The following is a 20,024-nucleotide window of genomic DNA, read 5'->3' on the forward strand; positions in this document are numbered from 1 at the left end:
TCCTGGTTCAGAGATGCAGGAAGTTTCTCTCTCCCAAATGAAGCACCCCTCACCACAATTTTGGGACCAGCAGTGGGTGTCCTTGCAAGTGATGGCCCTGAAACCTTCCTCTGTCACTCTCCGCACCCTGCTCCCCGTGTGAGAGATGCCCCATGACCTGGTCCCAAAGCTTCCTATAGGCAATGGGAACTAGCCAGAGAGCAGAAAGGGCCTGCAAAATGTGGGGTCCATGATGTGTGTCTCTGCTGTGTCCCTTCCTTCCCTATCTGCAAAGTTCTCTCCAGGAGTAATATTTCAAAATGTTTCACAACTGGGAGCCCAGTTGCAAGGCTCCCAACCCCAATCCCAACTGAGCCAAACGTTAACCACTTAATTGCTGGATGGAGGGATGGTGTTGTTCCATGAAGTTCTGGATAGTGAGCCAGTACTCAGGTCCCTATTTACTAATCATAAAGAGCATTTTTAAATGTAACAGACCAGGCATAGTGGTTACTGCCAGGCCTGCCTTGTGTGTCAGCATCCTCTGGCTTCTTCCTGTTCCTGTCTGGAAGAAGAAATCTGATGGTGAGAGTGGGTGCTGCTACCCATTGCCATTCCTAAGGGACCCACTGCCATCTGGGCTCTTCCAGCTAGATGGAACCTGGGCTAAGCTATTGCCTGAAAATGGAGTATAACCTGTCATATGACTGATGGAGAGAGAGAGAGAGAGAGGGAGGGAGAGAGAGAGAATGGTCAGATCCTGGTTCAAAACCTTTCAGTGCTTCCCACCTTGGCCCTTGGTGTCCTGAAGTAAACCTTTGGCTCTGGGACTTCTGCATTTACTCATGGGCACAAAAGCACCCACACTGAAAGGGAGGGAGACATTATACTATGCCCGCTGGGCTTATTTGCATTTTCAAAAAGGGAATTCAAGGGGGTCAATATTTTACCTAAGTAAATAAAGTCCTGCCTCAGCTCCACAAGGGGCCTTGCCAGAGCCTTCGAAGCCATGCCACGGCCACTTCATCTCTCCACTCCTAAGTTTGGTCCAGTATTACTGAAATCTCTAAGTTGAACTTTAAAGTGAGGAAGACTAGAAAATCCGAATGAGAAGAGGATCATGAAAACAGAGGTGGAATGTATTACAAATGTAAATGTGTGAATGGCTGGAATGTGTAGAGAGAAAAAAGTCCACAGTGAATCAGCGATGTCAGAGCACTAAGCTGCTGTAGAAAATTCAGGCAGCGCTGCGGGTACACCAGGTACACCGTGGTCCCGGACAGGAGCCGGTGCCCTGACGTGAGCAGGCAGCCCAGCCAGGCTGCTTGCCTTTCTGTGCACAGGCCATCACATCAGCCTACGTTTCGGCAGGTGGGAAGACACTGATAGATTCTGATCAGCAATGGGGACTGGCTCCGCCAAATCAAAATCTGGGGGACAGAATAAATGCCTGCACGGTCTCTAAATCTACTGGATACTCTCATGAACACCCTCAATTGCCTAACTCCCACCTCACTTGCCCTGGCCACCCTACACCTAGATCCAGCAGTTCGCATGCAGTCTTCTCTCCTGCTCCCAAGATGCTGATCACTTCAGAAGCGAATTGCCCCAGCATGCTGACGGAGCCACCGCACACTTATGAGGCCTTCTTCATGCCTAGCAAATCATCCTCACAGAGCCTCAGATTCCACCCCCACAGGATCTCTCCCAAACCTCGCCCCTCTCCTGGACATCCTTGTCCTACCTCTGGCCATTTTACTCTCAGTAGACAAACTGCTCTTCTGTCTCAGAGAAAAAGCAGGAGCTGTCCTGTGACAAACCCTTTTGCTTCAAGTAACGCACACCCTTGTGTCCTCTTCCGACATCCCTTCTCCTCAGAAGCAGCTCCCCGTCTCCCTCTCTTTCCACCCTGTTCTTCTCTTTGCCCCCTCTCACTTCAGCTGTGCCTACAGTATCTTTCCTGTCCACTGCCTTCCTCTCCTCTGCCTACAAAAGTATGCCAGCCTCCAGCCTTTCAAAATGGCTCATACTGTACTTCTCCTTCAAGCCACTCTCTTCTCTCTCCCTTCCTTTCATCTGCAAACCTTTTTGCAGACACTCCACAATTGCTCCCACTCACTTCAGCCCGCTGCCCCTGGACCCCCAACTCCAGGATTTCTCCAGTCCATCTCTTGCAAGCCTGAATGCCCTGGGCAGGGGTCTCTGCTCATTTATCATTCTGCGATAGCCCTTTCCGCTGTAGGCACAACCGACCCCTCTCCCCTTTCACTCTGCCTCTACTGGCTTCTGTGGGCTTTTGCCCTACGTCTCTGCCCAGGATTTCCTGTATCCTTCATGGGCTCTTCTTCCTCTGCTATCTCTTGCTCTCCAGGATCGTCTGCAGCCTTCTCTGCATGTTGTCTCTGGTCTATATCCCCAACTCCCATGGCTTCAACCACAACGAATACACTGATGGCTACTTAACATGTCTGCCATGGCTGGTCTTGGCTCCAGAGGAACAGACCCATAGGATAGGGATCCAGTGGACATCTCGAATGCAGGCATTCCACCCTCAACATGTCCCCAGCTAAACAGTTCATGTTATCCCCCCAACTTTTCGTCGTCAACGGATGTGTCACCATCCTCTGAGCTGCCCAAACAGAGACTGCAGAGTGACTGCGGATGCCTCCTTCTGTCCCTCCTTGTCGCGTCTCACTTCAAAGTTGTCTGTAGTGACTCCTCTTCTCTCACACTCTCTTATCTGTCACATCCATTTACAACCTCCACCCTAGCACAAGCACAATACCTGGCACCCAACAGTCACTTAATGAACAGTTGTGGAACGAAGGAATTAATGTCATTGTCTTAGGCTAGGAATCTGCATTTCCCACTGAACTATTGCAGTACCATTCTAACTGCTCTATTAGTCTCTCTCACCCTCACTAAACAGATTTTTTTAAAGTAATCTCAGGTCATGGTCCTATTCACTTCACCACCCAAAATTCTCTTGACTATTCAATGTCTCTAAAATAGACTTCAAATTCCTTGACATCGCATGTAGACCTGTCCCAACCTGGCCACAACCTACTTCTGTGGCTTCACCTCTTAGCTTCTCCTCTCTCCCTAGTACTCCTTGCCTGCTTCCTTCATCACACTGATTATGCTGTTGTGATAATTGTTTGTGTGTAATCTTCCCCTGGAGACATAAACTGTTCACAGCCAGAGCTGTAGTTCCCCAAAGCATAACAGAGTGCCTGTTAGTAAATCTCAAAGTTGGTTGAGCAGCTAAATGGATGGAGGGTCATCTCCAGGCATAGTCTCATCTTTGGGGCTCTTGAGTGCACCAGGTACTTATTTACCACCATCTCCATGCCTATGTCGTATCCTCTTGCTGAAATGGTTTCATCTTCTTTGTCTACTCTGTCAACAGTTCCTCTGTCTTCAAAGTCCAGTTCACTGATCACTCCATCTCATTAGTTTCCAGCCCACTTTTCCCCACCTGAAGAGAATGAGCCACAACCTCACTTGGTTTCATTAGTACTTTTTTTTGCACAACTATTAGATAATTTTCTTACTATCACAAGTATTTATTCATAAGTACGTTTCTTTCACTGTACTATGAACTCCTCCAGGGAAGGAGAAACAAGTCTGAGAAACTAATCCCAAATAGGAGTACAGTGCCCAGTACGTGATTTGTATGTTTCCAAACTAAAAAACTAAATTATCTTTGGGGGAAGGGAATGGATACAGAAGGAACCCACAAACCAATGGAACTGAATTACATTAGTTTCATGGGTGTTTGTATTACTATTATGTTTTATACCTTACATATGTGTTACGTGTAATGTTTATGTATCAAATATCATATAACAAAATACGTTTATATCAGTTTCATAAATAAAATTCTAGAACTGTGCCCATTTTGTAGGAGGTCAGCGGTATAACAGGAGCCCGGAGTATAAAGATCTTGCTATGTTTTGCAAGATGAAAAAGTTCCAGAGATTGCATAACAGTGTGAGTTCGGTACCAAAACTACTGGAACGTGTGCTTAAAAATGACTGAGATGATACATTTTATGTCACGTGTTTTTTACCACAATTAAAAGGACAAAGGGGGAAAGGAGAAAAGATGGGACAACTGTAATGGCATAATCAATAAAATATATTTTTTAAAAATAAAATAAAAGGAAAAGAAAAGATCCTGCAATGAAGTTGCAATTCTCTGCAATCCAATTAATTGAACCATGCTGAGTCGAATCAGATCGTGGTGTTTCTGTTCAAATAATGGCAACTGTTTGTATTCAGTTTGTTAGGGCAGGATGATGTGTGTGGATTCACAGTTTCTCCCTATTCTCTTTTGTTTCTTTTGTGATGAGCTTGTGGGTCTCTTATGAACAGTTACTTTTTAAAGAAGTTATGTGAAGATCGTGCTTAACTCACTACTGAGTTTTAAGGATAGTGCAACAAACAAGTCCCTTGACCACGGTTAATGACAAACTGCAAAGGGCAAAAATTAATGAAGAAGTTGATATGCCATAAATTGAAATAAAAATAGTCTTCAGATAATGCTCTCCACATACAACATTTTACTTGCAGGGCTAGACAACCAAGCCTACTTTAATCACCAAAGGGAGTGACTGACATTTTGAGTAACAGAAACCTGACGAGTACAAGCAGCTCCGTAGCTTAGCCCCATCCTGCCTTCTGGAGCCCTTCCCGGCCTCCACCCATTCCCCTACGAACACGCCTCACTCTGCAGCTCCTGGGATTATTTTTCCAACCTAACGCACCGAGCTCTGCCTCGGCCCGCCCTCCCCGCTGGAGCTCTGCAGCACACGCCCCCACACACCCCTCCTGCTGTCACTTTCACATTGCCCTGTGGCCCTCCTCCTCCTTCCTGCCCGTTGGCCTCACTGCATACCTTCTGACCCACCCACCACATCCTCCTGGCTGCCGGGTGAACCCCATAGAAGGGGCGACTATCGTTAAAGACAAATGGGTTCCCACTGAGTTCTTCCTCTATAAGTTCAAGGTGGATCCTTTTAACCTTAATTTCCTCATGTGAAAACTTACAAAATGGGGATCATAATGTCTCTAAGGTTGCTCCTTTATATCTTTACCTTTTGAAAGTGAGTCTACCCTTCCCCTTCAAGATTCCCTGGTCCGTGGTTCTCAAACCCAGTTGCGTGTCAGCACCACAGGAGGGTTATATGACACAAGTAATCAGGGCAGCATTTACAGACTACGTCCACAGAACGGAAGGAGCTACAAGATGTGAACAGGTAGACTTCTGAGCAACGGGTATTTAGACAATACGTTTGGAAGACGCCGTTAAACTCGGTCTCCACTGCAGAACTTCCCACAGCCTACAGCGAGGTAATTTGCATTGCGAATCTTTCAACTTGTTTGGACCCTGGAACCCACCCTTGGCCTATCCCTGGCCCCATGCATCGACATACTAACATCTGAAAGATAGTAGTATTCTGCCAAAAGCCGTTTAGAAAACATAACCCTAGAAGATGTCGAAGCAGCTGATTCCTCAGTTCCGAGGTGCAACCTCTTTCTTGCCCTCCTTGAAGGCTGTGTCATTGCCAAGGAGCTTGACCGTGCTGTGAATGTGCCCAACACACCCCAGTCCTCGTGTGCCCGGCTCGATCCCACAGGCACTGCCGGTGCCGGCACCACCTTGCCTGTAACCCAGGCAGACCAGATGCCCCTCCTCCAAGCCTCGGGGAATCTGAATCCATGGACTTTTTCACTGTCTCAGAGTTTTACAGTGACTCTGAAATATCATCTAATGGAGAACATGCATATCTATTCTTTGAAGTTACTGTGTATGGACTTGAATTTTAGATCTGCAGCCTACCAGTTTTGTGCTATTAGTTCTCCATTTCCTCTATTAAGTGGAATGGTATTACTTGCTTCATAGGGTTATATCAGGGGTTTGGTTAACTGTGGCCCTTGGGCCAAATCCGACCTACTACTCGCTTTTGTAAATAACGTTTTATTGGAACACGGTCACAAAAAAATAAGTTACCATGTAAATCTCTTAGGCTTTATCAACTAATGTGAAAATTCCTGCCATTACCCTCACATTAGTTACTGGTGAATTTGGGCTTTTAAATAGTCCCAATCTTAAGGAAGATGAGCTGAGAGGCCAAAAATCGTTTAAAGTTTGAGTTCCAAACGCCAAAAACAAAACACACACGAAAAAAACCACCAGTGAGCTTATTTCTTTGAAAATGCCTTGTGCTACATTCTAGACCAGCACCCTTGGCATTAGCCTTTGATAAACTTTTACATTGTCAAGTCACTGAATTCCAGCAGTACTTGGGCAGCATTAACCTACTCTAATAAGCTATGAAGTTCTATTGTATTTATACAATCTGTATAGTAGTAAGATTCATTTATCTGTCATCAGCTAGCATCTCATGCATTGTAGGCATCTTCCACAACCAGTTGCCTCTTTTCCCTTGGTTTCTTGATTTTAATTAGAAGTATACTTATTATAAGGACTAGGAAACAGAATGGAAGTCTAGAATGTACAAGCGTGAGAGCAAGCAACCCCTTCCATCTGAGACATGAAAGCTCTCTTTAGATGGCTTTTGAGATCTCTGCTGGCCTTCCCTCGGCACATAGTTCCGTTCTGATGGCCCTTCCTCCCACAGAACCTATGAGATCAGGGTGGCAGCAGAGAAGTTAGTGTTAAAAGATCAGCCTAGAAGTCCTAGGATGTGCAGTGTTTTGAATCAAAAGCTCCAAATATCTTTAACTAACCCCTCTAACCGTGCAAGAGGTCATCATTTGTAAAAAATCAATTACTCTTAACCTGTGATACAGTGGGCTGCATAACAAAACAAAAACAAAAACATCCTGGAAAAAATATAATAAAAATTGTTTTAAATGTATAATCAGGCTCACAAGAAAATAGGGGACATTTCCAAGGCCAAAATAGAGATGGATCTGGAAATCTGATGGTTAGCCAACCTTAAAGCAATGGTGGGGTCCTAGGGAGAGATTTTTCTGATCTTAATAACCTAGGCATTTAGTCTAATAGTCTTACAAGGGTCAAAAAAGTTTGGGCGTTGGAATTGAGCCTTCTGCCTAAAACTGGGACCTTGAAAGTGAAAAGATGGACTATGAGTTTGGTGTGTGTGTATGTGTCCTTAAGAATTCAGAACCATAACCTCTCAGTTTTAGAGTTCAACTATATACTACTTGGGGTTCTATAAATTACAAGCTGAGAAGGTCATAGTTTGGAAGTGTTTAGGAATCTGCAGAAGGAAACTTGAATCCTCTCTGGCAAATTTGCCCCTCAACCCAGACTTCATAAGATTCCCATAGGTAAATGCAAACTGCACATGAGCTCATAATCCAAAATTACCAAAAACCCAAGGAATATTATCCTTTAGCCTCCGTGGGGTTTTACCACGCATGGAAAGCACAAAAGACTAGCAGTCAGATGAGGAAGTCAGGCCCTGCCAACGGTGTCTCCTTTTCTGTCTCCAAAGATAACAACAGTTGTTAAGTAGCAGATACACCAAAACCTCTCTAAATACCATCATTTCTCCTATAAAACAGAGATATTTTTAGATTGCATATGGAATTTCAGCTCCATGAAAAAATAACCATACTAATAGGGGAAAGAGGCTCAGAGCAGAACATTCAAAACTGTGCAACCTTGTAAAACAGCACACTTTTGAAAATTAAGAATAAACTAAAAAATTCCACCATTTTTTCCATCTTAAATTTTTAATTAAAATAATGCTACAGTAAATACAACACTTTTCCCTGACTTGTAAAAAATAAACACATGAAGTTTCCTGGTGGGCATGCGTATGATGTAGCGCTGTGGCTTTGAGTTATGGAGACTCGACGGAAGGGAGGACGTTCTTAGATCTCAGTGTCACGACAACAGAGGTGAAGTCTGTGACTCATCGTCTTGTTATTCCTCTGCCCCGGCCTAAAATAGAAATCCAGCTTTTGTTGTTTCGCCAAGTTTCTCTTTTCATAACAAAAAAAGCTATTTGCGTGGTTCCAAATAACACCAAATGCCTTGGAAATACCATTCTGCTGTTGTCAGCAGTATAGCCCGTACTTTAACCCATGGCACCTGGTTTTGACCCCCTTTAAAGCAGACAGTAGCTCCACAAGATCACTGACCTTTCTTTTGACTCTTTGCTGTGATCTCTGATGAAGCCCAGTGTGGGTTCACTTACTCCCATTTCTCTCACCGCTTCACAAGCTTCTCCTCCACAAGCTTAAGGCTTTCCTCCTTCATTCAGTCTCTGGATTCTATAACCAGGATACACACTTGTGCTGAGGATGCTGTATTAAATGCTTTCATGAGAAAAGTACACAGCTCAGGTATGCGACGTACAAGAAGAGATCAAAAACCTGAAATTATCTCCTGGAGGGCAGGCCCTTGATAGTACAGGCTTCCCCCGCTAGAAGAGTGTTCCAGGAACCCAACTGTGTTAGGGTACCAGCTGGCATTGTTGTGAGAGGCTGTGTTAGGCTTCCATGAATTTTTTTTTGAAGACTTACCTCGTTTGCCCATTTCATGAAGGGTGATTTACGAGTGCACCTAGCTACACCAAGCTGAGTGTTCAGCAGTTTTTGACCACAAACAGCATCACCCCTGTGCCCCACCCTCCCTATTCACCTGATCTCAACCCAAGCAACTTTTTTCTGTTTCCCTGGAAGAAAAAGTTTGCTAAAAGCAACATTTTGCTGATGTGGATGAGATGAAACAAACAACAGCAGAAGCACTAAAAGGCATCAAAATTGAAGAGTTAAAAAACTGTTTTGAGCAGTGGAAAAAGGGTCTCAATAGGTGGATTGCACCAAATGGAGAGGACTTTGGAGGTGACTGAAGTTTAAACATCTAAGAATAAGTATACGTTTCTTTATAAATAAATCCGGTTTGGGGAGTTCCCCCTCATATATTTGCACTGCATGAGGGTAAGCGGAAGAGAGGAAGCAGATAAGGGTGTATGTGTTTCGTTTAACCCTCCCAGTCACTGTTGGTGGCTGGGCAGCATCCTCACACTCACCTGGGATCACTCAGTGGCACCAAATATAATCACCTCACACTTTAAAATGGTTCATGTTACATTACGTGAATTTTACCACAGCCAAAAAACTGAAGTACATATATTACTTGTTCCTTTACCTCATTAAAAATCATAGTTTGAGCTAATATGATTTCACAATGTAGTGATTTTATTACCCTGTTTATGTACCACAGGTGAACAAGGTAACATTATATGCTGTATTGTAACACAAAAGAGATTGTTTGTACTGTTTTCAAATTATCAGGAAGCACTTTTGGAAATTTAGTTTAGGACACCGGCTGGCAAATGGATTCTTGAACCACAGGGCAAGTGAATTTACTCGGAGGCGGGGGTTAGGGGATAGAATAGGGTAGAGATCGTGTCAGCCAAGTGCCGTGACTAACCATGAGTCCACCCGTGACCCTAATGAGGTCCCCATGATGCATCCAAGTGTCATAGCGCACGCTTCGCAGCTGGGACTGTGAGCATGCTAATTACTAAAGAAACATTTCTGTGGAAGTGCTTATTTGAGAGGCAAGAAAGTTTAGAATAATTAGAAATGCTCTCCACCTTTGCCTTTCTGAGAATGCATACAGGTTCATTCTGGAAACGGTGGCTGAGTAACAAGCACTGACTATGCGTCAGGAAATGAGAGCTGACCAGGTATGCCTGTGTCTTCTAGAGGCTTAGAGTCTGGTGCCGGGGCAGAGATGCAAATGGAGTTCAGTGGGTGAACTGCCAATGGTACCGACAGTGAAAGATAAGATCTGAGCCCCTCATTCCCGGGGCACCGTCCACTTGGGACTGTTTCAGGGCTGGATGTGGAATCCAGGCCAGCTCTGTACACAGATGGACACAAACACTTGCAAGCAAGAGAATGCCTGCAAACATCGCTGAGATAGTTCTGTCTTCCCAACATGGGGCCTGTGAGCAATGTAGACCCCATAGCTCCTGCCAGTACAGCAGGGACACCATAAGTTTTAGACTGAAACATTTCAAAGCTAGTGTCTCTAATCATCCGTAAGCAACCCTTAACAGGGCACTCCTAGGAACGTCTGACTTGAAGCAAAACATTCCCCGCGTATGTAGTTGAGGCATAGCATTGTTAGAAGTCAGCTAATTCATAGTTCTCAAAGTGCGGTCCATGGATAAGCAGGGTGAGTGTTATTTAGGATCTTGTTAGAAATGCAAAAAGCCCGCTCCAGACCTACTAATGGGAAACTCAGGAGTGCGGCCTGGAAATCTGTGTTTTAAAAAGCCCTCCATGCAACTCTGATACTCTAGACAGTTTAAAACTATGGAACTAATTCAAATTAGAAGACAAGAGCCTTTCTTTGTATAGACTGGTTATCTTAAGCTGATCTCTTGAACTTTGCCTGGACAATAGAATTGGCTGTGTTGCAAAGTACCTTTATTGCAAGAGAATCACACCTTTGGCATGGAGGAGCTTACAGGAGATGCCCCTTACCCAGCTCAGGCAAATATGGCACAGACAGTGAATACAATTTAAGAAGAAAGAGCCTCCAAAAAAAGTCCTCTGTTTTGTTCCACTTCTCATGCCATAACATGAGCATCTGTCCAAAATGAGCTCCTGCAGCTTAGCCTACATTCAACGGCTGTCACAGAGTGAAGAGATGGGAGCGATAAGAGGAGAAATGTGAAGCTGTGATGATGGAGACAGAGCAGGGGAAATAGCCAGGCCCGGTGCCTGCCACTCCCTCATGCAGCATGTCGCCGGGACTCACGACTGTAAACGGAGCATCTAGTGAGCCAGTGTGGCTACACCTGGGAGGAGGGAGAGGTGCCCGTGTTACAAACTGGGGAGACTGCACTCTGCATCCCACCACACAGGACTATGGAGCAGAGTTAGCAAGAACAAACCAGGTGACAAGGGTCCAAACACGCAAACCAGGAGCTGAACTTGGATACCACCGGAGACACAGAAACAAGCAAAATAAACTCCCCAGGTGCTTTATTTCACCTTAATATTTTATAAAAATAAATTTTAAGAAAGAACTTTATGGAGACCTGAATAGTTGAACTTGACTGGGAAAACCAGAGTAAAGTCCCCAGGGGTCAAACAGGACCGGGGCACATGTAACCTTTCTCCTGCATTCATGCCATGCTAACTGTACCTGCACATCTCCCATCAGAACCGTGTCCAACAACCAGGCTGGAGGTGCACCTAAAAAGTTGACTTTGTTTTGACTTACACTTGCCAGTAAGATTTCAACTGAATAAGATTCTACCTGATCTTTTTCTGGCTTTCTTTCCTTGGCCCATATAATAGTCTTTGTCCAATCTGGCCCCATCTCGTCTCCTTAAACAAAAATGGATAAAATCAGAGCTGAAATCACTGATAACCGGGGAGAGGAGACAGATTTCCCAGTCCATAGCAGAGACAGTTTCAAGAAATTCTCAGGTAGCAATGAAACACCAATGAAAGTTCCATATTCCACCTCATTTTTTTTACCCCCTTTTTCCTCACCAGTCCAACCATCAATGCCAAAGGGACTCCAGGGCAGCTACTCCAAGAAAGCAAATGGTCACTTTCTGCCCATCCAAAATATCTAACCTAAAAATGACACTAAGTGAAGAGGTAATGCAGGCCTCAAGAAGAGAAATATGAAAAATGTCCCCAGATTTATCCCCAGAACTGCCATGTGGTTCTACCATGTTGTGCTTATAAATATGTTTGTTGAAGAATTTTCCTTTTAAATATTTTATTAAGCATCTCTTCAAGTTTACCCATCTTTTATTTATTCCTTCTAATGAAGAAGGAGATGACAAGCCCATCCACAACCAAGAAGAAGCTCCGGGAACCTTCCAAGAAGGGAACAGGCCAGGCCAGACCAAGCCTAAGCTTGGTAGTGCTCAGTGATTCTAGTTTGTGTTCTTGTTGGAAATACTTTCCAGTCACAGTAGCTGGAAGCAAAGAATTATGCATTTACTCTTTTAATTACAATTAAAAGTGCTGCAAAAAACACTGGATTCCCTGAGGCCCCGCAAATGGGACCTTGCCTGTCCCGTGAGGTCACAGGAGACTTCCCAGGGGAGGGTATTTACTGGTGATCTACCAAATAAAAAGGTGTTAACGGGGTGTGTACAGATGTGCAGATAAAGCAGGAAGAGATAGCAAGCATTTAGGCAGAAAACACTACAAGTGAGAAACAGCAGGGCAGGTGGAAGGAACAAGAAGATAACCCAGAGGCTGAAGTGCAAAGTGAGGGGGAGTGGAGAGGTGAGGTGGACAGGTGGTGGGGCCCCATCATGCAGGCCTGTGGGGGTGGGGGCAGTTGGCATTAGAGTAGCCATGGGCCACTCTGCACCCAGCAAAGCTACACTGGTGCTGTGGGCTCAAGAGGAATGCAGGCTGCTGCCCACATGCTCTTCCAGGCAACGTGGGCTCTGGCCCTCCCAGGGTGGGGGCAGAGAGGTGGGGGCTTAAGTGGAGAGGACTGATACATCTCTGTGCCTAGGTCACTTCTTTGGGTGGTCCATGTGCTGGTCTTGGCAGAAGGATTTGGCTCACTTGCAGACAGCCCATCCAGCTTCAGGGCTTGGAACAATCATCTCATGACTTCAACTTAGTCTGTCTAGATCACACTTTGAAACACTCTCCTGCTGTCCTGTGGGCGAGTTCCTCTTTGCTCCCAGTGGAACACTGGTGATGGGAGAGGGAGGGCTTGACGCGTCGTGAAGACTTCTTCCTCCTTCCTGCTGAATGTAGCTAGACAGCCAACCAATAAGGCCAGATTGGCAGTGCCTAAATTCTATTTACCTGAACATGGTGGCATTTCTCCAGAAGTTAAGGTGCCCAGTTTACAAGGTGTCATCATGAAGTCTGGATTATAAATTAGTCCACCTTTGATTAATACTAAGTTGTGTATTTTGGCATTGTCTTTTGGTTTCCCCTTGGGACATTGCTGGATGAGAATTCAATAAATACCCAGTGAGGTACCTTGAATGGCAACCCACAGATGGGTTGGTGGGCCACTTGGTGCTGCCCTTCCTTGCTAATGTCATGTGCCCACACATATGTGCTGAAGCATACTGCTGACCCCCCCATAGCCCCTGGCCACTGTCTGAACACCAGCCTCCTGTCTCATTTGCTTATGAAGCTCTGGCCTCTAGGCTGCTCCATCTGGAAATGACTGTACACAGTTATTTAGTATATACAGGGGTTTCACTGAAGCCTTTGTGAAAGATGGAATAAAGACAAGGCACAGAGACTGCAAGAAAGGGAAGGGAGAATAACAGTAATTGTATGCGCCATCAATTGAACACCCACTGTACACTGTACACCGGATGTTTTCCAAACATTATTGCTCATCACGACTCAATTCTGCGAGGTTAGTGTTATTGTTCCTATTTAACAGATGAGGACAGTGGGACTCAGGGAGGTTCAAGGACGTGTCAAACCCTCACGGTAAGAAGAAGGCAAGCCTGGGGTTCCCTTGGCAACTCCACTGCACTGCTGCCATGCAGTGAGGGAGGAAGCTGGTAGCCCTGTGAAGACAAAAGATCAGCTGCTCTGCACTGAACCTCCACATACCCGGGGTCCTTACCCTGCACACTGCCCACAGCACCCTTGTCATCATCTATCTGTTCCCAAATATCCTGCTCCCTGTCACCCACCTCCCTAACCACACCCAAAGAAAAGAGACACATTCTAGATCCTTGTCCCCATTCCCTCACCTCTTCCTCCCTTTCCCCGGCATTTCCTGTTTTTAAATCATCACTGCCTCTGGGGTGATGGGAAATCAACATTGGGCAGTAATGGCCCTCCCCAGAGATTGCTGTGACAAATTCGTAGCCAGAGTTGAGTGGGTGAGCGAAATCAAGCTTTCAAGCTTTCCAAAGACCTTCAGCCAGTTTCCCAGAATGGCCAGGAAGTGAGGCAGATGAAATGATAGTTTAAGACCCCTGGAGGTCTTAACCTCTGCCTCTTAATTAATTGAATACTGCCCATTTAGAAGACTGGAGTCTCAATCCCCTGGTTGGTGTTAATAGAGCCTCAAGTCAGTAGCCTGTCTCTACGTACACAGATGACATTACAGATAATGGAAACATGGATGATAAGAGTGGGGATCAGAGCCCAGTGAGATCCCAGAATAACATTAAGTCAAAGGAGATATGTGCCTAATAGGGAAGCGCTTGATGCCTAGTATGCAGTCTGCTCTGCAGCCAGGAGAGCTCTCCAACTAGAAGATTAAGGAACTGGTCCTGTGGGCAACGCCTGAGCACCTGTGCACAAGTGGTCCACACCAGCCCTGATGCTAAGACATGCAAAGCTACCGAATGAGCTTTGTATTTGCCAGAATCCCCCCTAAGGAAAAGCACTGTATGTAGGTGATCCCAAATTCCAATAATACGCTTGGGATGAGAGGAGGGAGCCAGTAAAGGACACGGTAGAGTCACAGTTCATATTGGCCACACTGCTTGTAAACAACTAAATCTAATTAACCACAAGGGCTTTCCTTTTATGAATGTGGTGTGCAAGGTGGGGCCAAGAGTGAGGAGAGGCTGCTTACTGCCACCCAGCTGTCCTTCCTCCCTGCCCTTCTCCCGTGTGTCACTCTTCCTCTTCCTGGTAGGAAGGGGCTGGGTCCCCATTGTTGCCTGTCCAGAGTGTCCGCGATTGCAGAATACTGTCCTCCAATATCGTTATGCAAATCTTTGACCCCTTAAAGTTCAGGGCCCTGAAAAAATCCCTGGCTACCCCTTCTTTGCTGCCCGTTGTTGGGAATCAGTCTGCCTGACCATCACACCCTACACCCTCCATTGACAGTGTCCGCTTGGACCCAGCGACAGTTAACAGAACCGCCAACAGCTTGAGTGTGATCCATACGTGACTCATCTTTGCTGCACCATCTTAACCTCTGTCGTGTACAATTGTTTGGTAAACATGTAGCTGTTTGGATGGATGGATGGATGGTTTCATGTGTGAATGACTGGATGAATAAATGAGTGACTAAATTTGCAAGATAGCTACCTGTGGTAAGAGATGAAACTGTTACCTGTGAAACACTTTTTTCTTTATACAAAACTACCACAGACATGGTTGAGAATGGGACCCTCTGCTTGGACCCTATAGTATTTATGGACACACTACCAAGGCACCTGTTGAGAGCAGGCCTCTTGGAAAGTAGATGGCTGGAGATTTCCACTGACTTGTTCTTTTTTTCTTTGCAGATTATCAAAGAGATCCCTCCGCCCCCTGCTGAGGAAAGTGAGGTGAGTGACCAGAGCAGGGTGTAGCCACGTGGACAGGGTGGTGGAGTGGGGTGGAGGGCTGCATGGGCTGGCCTGAGGCTCAGGCCCCTGCAAAGCAGAGCTAAGTCAGGCCCAGGCTCCCAGTGCATATGAAGCAGCAAGGAGGGTGGTCTTTGGCTCTTTCCTAACCAAAGATGAACAGGAACTTAACTACATTGGCAGTCACAGACAGATGGTTTTGGAAGGTTTTCTCTTTGCAAAGATAAAATGTGAGATGCAAACATAAACTTTTTTATCAATACAATTATTTGGAGCTCCAGGGTACTGATTTTTCCTCTAAAAGAGACACTTTAGGGATCCCTTATCCCTGCAGAGGCTTTTGCTTTATGTGTGTAAATCAGGGGAAATCAGTGATTCTGTGAACAGCCTGCTGAAGTATGCCATTGACCTTTAATTTAAAACAATGTTACCTAAAGATTTGCCAGGCAGTAATGAAAATATATTGGAAGGGTATATACTAATATCCTGTCTTTGCTCTCAAATCCTCATCATTTAAAGGAAGAAAAATATCCTAGACTCCACCATAAATTGGCCCGTAAGCAGTTTGCCTGCAGCAGAATAGAGGCATTAAAGGCTGATGGCGAGAAGGAGCACCAGGGGGCAGGAGTGCCTGACCAGTGGCTTTCCTGCTTCTGTGATCCATCCTGGGAGAGCTGGCCTCCCTGGATGCAACACTCGCCAATTTAGAGCCAGGGTACAGGTCTGAAAACCGATTGGGACCAAAAGCTGTATTGATGAGATTTCTAGTTCATTGTTCTCGATCCTTAAAGCCTGTTGTGTACAAACCAAGTACCGCCCCCTTGCCATTCCTCTTCCCAATGCCTTTATCAAGTTTCCTACATACAGAAAGAATAATGATTAAATTTTAAATTCCATGTGGCTTTTATATCCTCAACCATATGCATGGAAGCCAAGGGATTTAATAGCTGCCATCAATTAAAGCACATCTTGTTGGAATGCTAACTTTCTGCCCAGAAATCAGGGAAGGAAATTACATTCTGTGCAAAGCAGAGGGAGGGAAAAAAAGCCCTCTTTACATCCATGAAAGCCTTTTCCTAGTCCTTCAAAGGGGAGGAGAACCATGGGCATTTCCACAGGTTCCGTTTTGGCCATGTTCCCGTCACGTGCAGCTGTCTCTTATACTTCCAAAGGAAAAGTAGGTCAAGAAACTCTCTTGATGAGGTTGGTCTGTCGGCCCTAAAGGGAGGGTTCTCTTCCCTCGTTATGTTCAATTGGAGGAGTCATTGCCCATTCTTCTGGTGCTGGCTCTGCCTTTGCCTTTGGAAGGTGATGTGGCAGCTTCTGTGGCCAAAGTGTGCCAGGGGACTTAGGTACAAGATGGTGGCGTATGCTTTACCCCAGATCCCAGCATCTGGAACAGGACTCCACACACACATAAGCATGTGTAGAGTGAACTATTACACTCAACAACACGATTTTGGAGAGGAGGGAAAAAAGCTCAAACCAGAAAAATACCAAGAAAGAATAGCTGAAAGCAAGAGAAGTAGTTCAGTTTTTCCAGTTTCATCTAATATTCGTAGAAAAGTTTCACCTGCAGAAGGCAGACCTGGTTTCTGAAACAGAATGACAACCTCAGGATACTTAAGGTTTAAAGGGTTGCGTTAGACCTAAACCAGCTTCCGAGCTGGCTGGGCGGGCTGCGGGCGGTGCTGATTGCTTTAGCATGTGCCTTGGCCCCAAGAGTCCCTTGGCCCTGGAAGTTAAGCAGCCCTAATCTCCTTCCTAATGTGTTTTGGCAGAAAAAAAATAAAGAAATCCCACAGAAACAGATAATATAACTTAGCCCATACAGAGTATTTTATAGTATAAAGTTATATTGTATGAATTATACAATGCCCTGAAAATCACAGTCTGAATCCAGACAACCTTCTTCACTGCAGCTCCCTGTGTTCAGATCCCACCGGTTTTTCAAGCACAGCTCATGTGCTACAAGCCACACTGTAATTCCTTCCATCAGAACTAATTTCTCATTTTTCTCTTCTCTGCACTCCCAGGGTGGTTTTTTTCAACTGACTCTTCCTTCTGCGTCAAACCTTAAGACCATTAGCTACTTAAAGATCAAGATCTATGTCTAATTAATCTTTGATTTATCCCCAAAGAGCTTAAAATGTTGTCTAACACTCAATTAATATCTGAAGTCAAACACTGTCTGTCATCCATATATGGGAACAACTTAAATATCAGTTATCCCAACTTTCATCACATCTATTAGCATTGTATCCCAAGGGAAGAACATCTACTATTTAAATAACTAAACTCCAAGAATGAACACAACTTTATAATGTGCTCACAGTGACCTTCTTTCATAGGAATACCAACATACAAAATATAAAAAGTTAAGACTTTTTGAGATTCCATGCAACCCACAGTGATACTCCTGTATAAATGGAAGGCAGAGAAAAATTACTTGAAATTTCAGATCTCAACAAAAGCGAGGAAGCTCAGTTTTAACAACTCAGAGGGGCATTTCTTCTCTGATTGGCAGCAGAATGAGGATTCCTCACTGAGTCCCTAATTATTCCAAATAATTGTCAGTTTATGGGAGAATCTCCATCTAACAGTGGAGCACTTCAGCGGATGGTATAGTTCTACGTAGAATCGCCTTCCGTGGATTTCCTGGCCCTGTTTGAGAGGGAGAGGGGTGCGTACTGAAGGCACTAACACTGGATGGGCACCCGGTTAACAGTAAGCACCTGCCTTGGGATGATGAACTTATTTCCAGGTTTATTATCATGCTTATTGATCCTAACAACTTCTTTGAGGCAAGAATTTTTAGATGGGAATTACTGAGTGAAGGAAAACTTATTCAGCTAGGACCAAGCAGCAAGCAGCCCTGGTAACCCTTACAGCTGTGTCTACCCAGATAGGCAGAGTAGCCTCCCACTCTGGAGGGGAGCAGGGCCAAGCTACACCAGTGGACATCAACTGCACACCAGTGCACACTGACACACGTCTGTGCACCCCAAACGGAAGTCCAGAACAGGCCCAGAAATCAGCATTCAATATTTTAATAGTCAAAAAAGAAAAAAAAAACATTGCTTCTTTAAAATGTACACTATCCTTTATTGAAGAATGCCGCAAAATTCTTGCACATTGTTAATCCTTGTGGGTATGTGAACAGTTAAGATGGTTCCATGGCACGTTATGCAGCTCAGAACAGGGAAATCTTGGCTCATTTGGAATTGTTGTCTTTACAAACAGAAGTGTTGCCGGATCTTTCAGTTCACTCCTAGGAATTAATCTCCAAGACTAACTGAGGGCGACTTCCCTGGCTCATCCCCAGAGACGTCAGATGAGATAGACTGCCAGTTCCACTTTAGGTTCAGCCCTTCAGAATCTCCTGAGCCTGCGAGTTCTGTGGCCTTTGTCCTTTACTTGCTTCATGTCATCACCCTCACAAAACTTACTTCTCCACACATGTAAACGATCTTGTTGACAGCTGCATCCCCTTCATTTTTCTCAAAATATAACACTATGCTGGCAAACAGGGGGCTCAGTACTGTTACCTGTGTAAGTGACTGAAGGATGGGCTATCAGGGCTTAGCATAAGGATTTAAGATGCGTTCCAGTTCAATGGAATTTTAAATGAATTCAAAGGCTGATTTAAAACTATTTCCTTGGGCTCGATTCTCTTTCAGTTACATTCTCCTTTCCACAGATAGTCCCTCTGGCCCCTGTAGTGGATGGGGGGTGAGAGCCTGTTTGGGTCAAGCTGGCCACCTGGATATCAGAGAAGCAGGAATGTTAAAGCACTTGTAGACTGAATCTAAGAGGGACACCACATGCACAACTCCAGGGGGAGCTGTTCACATCAAGTCCGTGGTGTTGTCCAGGGCACAGTCTATAGGGAGGAATAAAGCAGCCCTGGGGCCAGAGAGCTCACCCTTCTACTCACTGGTTTGCTTAATCACTAACTAAAAGTTAAATATTTGTTGAGTGAGGGAAGGTCACTACAGAGAGCTATAAGGAACACAAGAAGGGAGCATCGAATTCTCCGGGGAGTCAGGGAGATCTTCACAGAATAGGTTACATTCGAGCCACATCTTAAAAGATGGGTAGAAGAGGTGGAGGACCAGTGTTACAAGCATACAGAGCTGTGAATGTTGACGCATGGAGCTGTTCAAAAACCTGACGTGATTGGAAAGATGGAAAAGTTCAGTGTCTGAGGGAAGCACGGGACTAACCCAGTCTGGGGCTAACCAAATATGTGCATCGGACTTCCTAGTCCACAGCCATTTCTTTCTAGAGCAGAACTGTGACTGAGGACAAGCAGGTCAGAATGGGTCTCTACCATCTGAGTAATGTGCTGCCACTTGTGTGACCCAAACATCAACCAACTGGACGTCTGGGGCTCCCACATCCTTTAAGATGTAAACATTAACTTCCCCTGCTGGGAAACCAGCACCCCTCCCTAATCTCTGCGGTTTCTCCAGGCACCACTAACTCCTCCTTGCCTCTCCTGTAATACCCCCTCTTCTTCATTCACTAGATACTACCTAACAAGCCCAATTGCTACACTCCCCCAAAGGCACCAGTGGCACAAGGCCATTCACACAGGGACTTTTACAGAAGGTTTAAAAGTACATGGTTATCACACAGTGCAGCTGATGAATAGCTTCTGACAGAATATTAAACAGCCTCTTCTTTAGCATCCCCGCCATCCCCACGTCTGAGAGGTTCTGACAGCCATCCCCTCAGGTGGGCCTTGGCAGTT

General features: G+C 45.2%; 1 protein-coding gene across 1 annotated transcript in view; it reads left to right on the forward strand.

The window, feature by feature from the left end:
• Positions 1–20,024, forward strand: part of ANTXR1 (ANTXR cell adhesion molecule 1) — a 228,429-nt gene that overhangs the window by 144,281 nt on the left and 64,124 nt on the right. Inside the window, exon 14 of the mRNA XM_024558482.3 lies at positions 15,209–15,250. Within this exon, the coding sequence (XP_024414250.1) occupies positions 15,209–15,250 (42 nt within the window). The remainder of the gene's footprint in view (positions 1–15,208; positions 15,251–20,024) is intronic.

Source organism: Desmodus rotundus, chromosome 5 (genome assembly GCF_022682495.2).
Source record: "Desmodus rotundus isolate HL8 chromosome 5, HLdesRot8A.1, whole genome shotgun sequence".
NCBI lineage: Eukaryota > Metazoa > Chordata > Mammalia > Chiroptera > Phyllostomidae > Desmodus > Desmodus rotundus.